At 44.9% G+C, this 6,574-nt stretch overlaps 1 protein-coding gene across 3 annotated transcripts in view; it reads right to left on the bottom strand.

Moving 5' to 3' along the window:
• Positions 1 to 822: 822 nt before the first annotated feature.
• Positions 823 to 6,574, bottom strand: part of LOC139366605 (dolichyl-diphosphooligosaccharide--protein glycosyltransferase subunit MAGT1-like) — a 41,885-nt gene continuing 36,133 nt past the window's right edge. Inside the window, exons 9-11 of one of the 3 annotated variants that reach the window (XM_071104289.1) lie at positions 4,369 to 4,459; positions 4,129 to 4,192; positions 4,037 to 4,080 (exon numbers count right to left, since the gene is read on the bottom strand). In XM_071104289.1, coding sequence (XP_070960390.1) covers positions 4,177 to 4,192; positions 4,369 to 4,459 — 107 coding nt within the window. In that variant the 3' untranslated portion in view covers positions 4,037 to 4,080; positions 4,129 to 4,176. Of the gene's footprint in view, positions 4,193 to 4,368; positions 4,460 to 6,574 lie in introns of all 3 variants that reach the window. The other 2 variants (XR_011626781.1, XM_071104290.1) reach the window with 2 other exon arrangements.

Raw genomic sequence — 6,574 nt, 5'->3', positions numbered from 1 at the left:
AGTGAGGAGACAGGGCTGTCATTATGGTCCAATACTAATTTGTCAGGACTGTAGTGAGGAGACAGGGCTGTCATTATGGTCCAATTCTAATTTGTCAGGACTGTAGTGAGGAGACAGGGCTGTCATTATGGTCCAATACTAATTTGTCAGGACTGTAGTGAGGAGACAGGGCTGTCATTATGGTCCAATACTCATTTGTCAGGACTGTAGTGAGGAGACAGGGCTGTCATTATGGTCCAATACTAATTTGTCAGGACTGTAGTGAGGAGACAGGGCTGTCATTATGGTCCAATTCTAATTTGTCAGGATTGTAGTGAGGAGACAGGGCTGTCATTATGGTCCAATACTAATTTGCCAGGACTGTAGTGAGGAGACAGGGCTGTCATTATGGTCCAATACTAATTTGTCAGGACTGTAGTGAGGAGACAGGGCTGTCATTATGGTCCAATTCTAATTTGTCAGGATTGTAGTGAGGAGACAGGGCTGTCATTATGGTCCAATACTAATTTGTCAGGATTGTAGTGAGGAGACAGGGCTGTCATTATGGTCCAATACTAATTTGTCAGGACTGTAGTGAGGAGACAGGGCTGTCATTATGGTCCAATACTAATTTGTCAGGACTGTAGTGAGGAGACAGGGCTGTCATTATGGTCCAATTCTAATTTGTCAGGACTGTAGTGAGGAGACAGGGCTGTCATTATGGTCCAATACTCATTTGTCAGGATTGTAGTGAGGAGACAGGGCTGTCATTATGGTCCAATTCTAATTTGTCAGGATTGTAGTGAGGAGAAAGAACACTGGAAACATGCACAGGAGGCAGAATAGTCATTAAGGCACTTTAATGGCAACAAGTATCATCAACACCTGAGACAGACAGAGATATACAGCAGCTCAGTCAGATATCACATAACCCTCCATACCCCAACACTCCACACCCCAACATTCTCTAACCCAGTCTGTTCTGATCATCAACACGCTAGACCGGTACAACATGTGTAAAACCATAGACCAATATAATGCTTTAGATTCATAGACCAGTACAACCAACATGTGTAGAACCATAATGGTTTAGATGCATAGACCAGTACAAACACTGTACACCAATATCTCCATTTCCTTTATGTAGACAGAACATCCTTATCCTCCATGTAGAAAGAGGAAATGGATAAGGATGTTCTATCCACATAGAGGAAATGGAGGATAAGGATGTTCTATCCACATAGAGGAAATGGAGGATAAGGATGTTCTATCTACATAGAGGAAATGGAGGATAAGGATGTTCTATCCACATAGAGGAAATGGAGGATAAGGATGTTCTATCTACATAGAGGAAATGGAGGAGGGATAAGGATGTTCTATCTACATAGAGGAAATGGAGGATAAGGATGTTCTACCTACATAGAGGAAATGGAGGATAAGGATGTTCTATCTACATAGAGGAAATGGAGGATAAGGATGTTCTATCTACATAGAGGAAATGGAGGATAAGGATGTTCTATCTACATAGAGGAAATGGAGGATAAGGATGTTCTATCTACATAGAGGAAATGGAGGATAAGGATGTTCTATCTACATCCTCTATGTAGGTAGAAAACCTTCACCAAAAATACTGTAGGTAGAACATCCTCACCACCATACTGTAGGTAGAACATCCTCACCACCATACTGTAGGTAGAACATTCTCACCACCATACTGTAGGTAGAACATCCTCACCACCATACTGTAGGTAGAAGGTAGAACATCCTCACCACCATACTGTAGGTAGAACATCCTCACCACCATACTGTAGGTAGAACATCCTCACCACCATACTGTAGGTAGAAGGTAGAACATCCTCACCACCATACTGTAGGTAGAACATTCTCACCACCATACTGTAGGTAGAACATCCTCACCACCATACTGTAGGTAGAACATCCTCACCATCATACTGTAGGTAGAACATCCTCACCACCATACTGTAGGTAGAACATCCTCACCACCATACTGTAGGTAGAACATCCTCACCACCATACTGTAGGTAGAACATCCTCACCACCATACTGTAGGTAGAACATCCTCACCACCATACTGTAGGTAGAACATTCTCACCACCATACTGTAGGTAGAACATTCTCACCACCATACTGTAGGTAGAACATCCTCACCACCATACTGTAGATAGAAGGTAGAACATCCTCACCACCATACTGTAGGTAGAACATCCTCACCACCATACTGTAGGTAGAACATTCTCACCACCATACTGTAGGTAGAACATCCTCACCACCATACTGTAGGTAGAAGGTAGAACATCCTCACCACCATACTGTAGGTAGAACATCCTCACCACCATACTGTAGGTAGAACATCCTCACCACCATACTGTAGGTAGAAGGTAGAACATCCTCACCACCATACTGTAGGTAGAACATTCTCACCACCATACTGTAGGTAGAACATCCTCACCACCATACTGTAGGTAGAACATCCTCACCATCATACTGTAGGTAGAACATCCTCACCACCATACTGTAGATAGAAGGTAGAACATCCTCACCACCATACTGTAGGTAGTACTGGCTGTTATGACCAATCTGGTGTCAATGGTCACCTTCATATCTATTTTATGTATTTATAAAAAGACATTCTGAACTTTGTAAATGTCATTGTAAACAATGTCTTCCTGGTAGTTTCTAGTAACAGAGGATAAAGCCAAAGCCAAATGAACAGTGTGTGGTGTGTTGTTGTGTGGTGTGTTATGTTGTCGTGGTGTGTTGTCGTGTGTTGTGTTGTTTTGGTGGGTTGTTGCGTTGTTGTGGTGTGTTGTGGTGTGTTCTTGTGGTGTTATGGTGTGTTGTTGTGGTGTGTCGTCGTGTGTTGTTGTCCTGTGTTGGTGTGGTGTGTTGTTGTGGTTTGTTGTTGTGTTGTTGTGTTGTTGTGGTGTGTTGTTATGTTGTTGTGGTGTGTTGTGGTGTGTTGTTGTGTTGTTGTGGTGTGTTGTTGTGGTGTGTTGTTGTGGTGTGTTGCTGTGTTGTTGTGGTGTGGTGTGTTGCTGTGTTGTTGTGGTGTGTTGTGGTGTTGTGGTGTGTTGTTGAGTTGTGGTGTGTTGTTGTTGTGTTGTGTGTTGTTGTGGTGTGTTGTTGTGGTGTGTTGTTGTGGTGTGTTGTGGTGGTGTTGTGTTGTTGTGGTGTGTTGTTGTTGTGGTGATGGTGTGTTGTTGTGTTGTTGTGGTGTGTTGTGGTGGTGTTGTGTTGTTGTGGTGATGGTGTGTTGTTGTGTGTTGTTGTGTTGTTGTGGTGTTGTGTTGTTGTGGTGTTGTGTTGTGTTGTTGAGTTGTGGTGTGTTGTTGTGGTGTGTTGTTGTTGTGTTGTGTGTTGGTGTGGTGTGTCTCTGTGGTGTGTTGCTGTGTTGTTGTGGTGTGTTGTTGAGTTGTGGTGTGTTGTTGAGTTGTGGTGTGTTGTTGGGGTGTGTGTTGTTGAGTTGTGGTGTGTTGTTGTGGTGTGTTTTGTTGTGGTGTGTTGTTGTGTTGTGGTGTGGTGTGTTGTTGTGTTGTGGTGTGTTGTTGTGTTGTGTTGTGGTGTGTTGTTGTGTTGTGTTGTGGTGTGTTGTTGTGTTGTGGTGTGGTGTGTTGTTGTGTTGTGGTGTGTTGTTGTGGTGTGTTGTGGTGTGTTGTTGTGTTGTGGTGTGGTGTGTTGTTGAGTTGTGGTGTGTTGTTGTGGTGTGTTTTGTTGTGGTGTGTTGTGGTGTGCTGTGGTGGTGTTGTGTTGTGGTGTTGTGTTGTGGTGTTGTGTTGTGTTGTTGTGGTGTGTTGTGGTGATGGTGTGTTGTTGTGTGTTGTTGTGGTGTTGTGTTGTTGTGGTGTGTTGTTGTTGTTGTGGTGTTGTGTTGTGGTGTTGTGGTGTGTTGTTGTTGTTGTGGTGTTGTGTTGTTGTTGTGGTGTGTTGTGTTGCTGTGGTGGTGGTGTGTTGTTGTGGTGTGTTGTTGTGGTGTGTTGTTGTGTTGTGGTGTTGTGTTGTGTTGTTGTGTTGTTGTGGTGATGGTGTGTTGTTGTGTGTTGTTGTGGTGTGTTGTTGTTGTTGTGTTGTTGTTGTGTTGTGGTGGTGTTGTGTTGTTGTGGTGTGTTGTTATTGTTGTGTTGTGGTGTGAGGCGTCCGAGGCACTTTGGAACTTCCAGGCTTCTTCCTCCCAGCTCTCTAACTCAACAGGAAACTGGAAACACAAACAGTTAGTCAGACAACACGGAGTGAAAAAGAAGTGTGTGTGTGTGTGTGTGTGGGTGTGTGTGAGTGTGTGTGTGTGTGTGTGTGTGTGGGGGGGTGTGTGGGGGTGTGTGTGAGTGAGTGAGTGAGTGAGTGAGTGAGTGAGTGAGTGAGTGAGTATATTACCTGTAAGGGTATCCATGGTATTTAGCTCTAAAGATGGACAGCAGCCAACTGAAGAAGAGCATCACCAGACCGATCCCTGCTACACACATGACTAGAGACAGAGAGAAAGAGAGAGACTGATAGAAAACTGAGGAAAACACTGACTTGGTACAGACTCAGAGAGCACAGTCTGGCTATAGAGACCGGTCGTCACAGACAAACCTGGCTGCCCAGAGAGGACAGTCTCTGTCCTCGGATGGGGCCACAGTGTCTCCTGACCCCTCCTGTCTCAGCCTCCAGTATTTATGCTGCAGTAGTTTATGTGTCGGGGGGCTAGGGTCAGTTTGTTATATCTGGAGTACTTCTCCTGTCCTATTCGGTGTCCTGTGTGAATCTAAGTGTGCGTTCTCTAATTCTCTCCTTCTCTCTTTCTTTCTCAGAGGACCTGAGCCCTAGGACCATGCCCCAGGACTACCTGACATGATGAGTCCTTGCTGTCCCCAGTCCACCTGACCGTGCTGCTGCTCCAGTTTCAACTGTTCTGCCTTATTATTATTCGACCATGCTGGTCATTTATGAACATTTGAACATCTTGGCCATGTTCTGTTATAATCTCCACCCGGCACAGCCAGAAGAGGACTGGCCACCCCACATAGCCTGGTTCCTCTCTAGGTTTCTTCCTAGGTTTTGGCCTTTCTAGGGAGTTTTTCCTAGCCACCGTGCTTCTACATCTGCACTGTTTGGGGTTTTAGGCTGGGTTTCTGTACAGCACTTTGAGATATCAGCTGATGTACGAAGGGCTATATAATACATTTGATTTGATTTGAGTCTGGCTATAGAGACCGGTCGTCACAGACAAACCTGGCTGCCCAGAGAGGACAGTCTGGCTATAGAGACCGGTCGTCACAGACAAACCTGGCTGCCCAGAGAGGACAGTCTGGCTATAGAGACCGGTCGTCACAGACAAACCTGGCTGCCCAGAGAGGACAGTCTGGCTATAGAGACCGGTCGTCACAGACAAACCTGGCTGCCCAGAGAGGACAGTCTGGCTATAGAGACCGGTCGTCACAGACAAACCTGGCTGCCCAGAGAGGACAGTCTGGCTATAGAGACCGGTCGTCACAGACAAAGATGGCTGCCCAGAGAGGACAGTCTGGCTATAGAGACCGGTCGTCACAGACAAAGATGGCTGCCCAGAGAGGACAGTCTGGCTATAGAGACCGGTCGTCACAGACAAAGATGGCTGCCCAGAGAGGACAGTCTGGCTATAGAGACCGGTCGTCACAGACAAACCTGGCTGTCCAGAGAGGACAGTCTGTCTATAGAGACCGGTCGTCACAGACAAACCTGGCTGCCCAGAGAGGACAGGCTGTGCTCACTCTGCTCCAGGGGAGAGGTAGAGACAGAGCTGCATTTCCTATTACACTGTGACAAATACTCAGACCTAAGAGAATATTTCTTTCCCAAAAGTATAATTCAACACCAAGAATTTGAAACTAAAAATCTAATATTTATTGGGTGAAAAGCCACAATGTGCAGTTTTAGCAGCCAAATATGTGTCCTCCTGCCACAACCTGAGGGACAGCCAGTGAAAAGTGCAATGTCATGTCGATAATATTTCCCATGTAGTTTTGTTTTGTCTTTCATACCAGGTCATGTCTTGTCGTGTCTTCTCAGTCATGTTGACACTGGTCTACTACCAGGTCATGTGTCTTCTCAGTCATGTTGACACTGGTCTAATACCAGGTCATGTGTCTTCTCAGTCATGTTGACACTGGTCTACTACCAGGTCATGTGTCTTCTCAGTCATGTTGACACTGGTCTACTACCAGGTCATGTGTCTTCTCAGTCATGTTGACACTGGTCTACTACCAGTCTTTATTCTTTCTCAATAAATAGCAAGGCAATGCTCACTGAGTCTGTACATAGTCAAAGCTTTCCTTAAGTTTGGGTCAGTCACAGTGGTCAGGTATTCAGAGGAAAACCTAAAAATACTCATGGGCGAAGGAGCAATGGCTCCTCTTGCAGCAAAATATGTAGTTTCTTGCCATAGCCTGAGGGACACGGAATAATAACATCTGCATAGTAAACAGTAACTTACTTATTATTACTATTATTATTATTGTTTATCATTCCAAATAGTAGTGGTATGGGTGGTAATCATAACAGTTTAGTGATGGTAGTAGTAGTAGTGGTATTGTTGGTAATGATAATGATAACAGTTTAG

Source organism: Oncorhynchus clarkii, chromosome 14 (assembly GCF_045791955.1).
Source record: "Oncorhynchus clarkii lewisi isolate Uvic-CL-2024 chromosome 14, UVic_Ocla_1.0, whole genome shotgun sequence".
Taxonomy (NCBI): Eukaryota; Metazoa; Chordata; class Actinopteri; order Salmoniformes; family Salmonidae; genus Oncorhynchus; species Oncorhynchus clarkii.
This window is presented reverse-complemented; position numbering and strand designations above follow the sequence as displayed.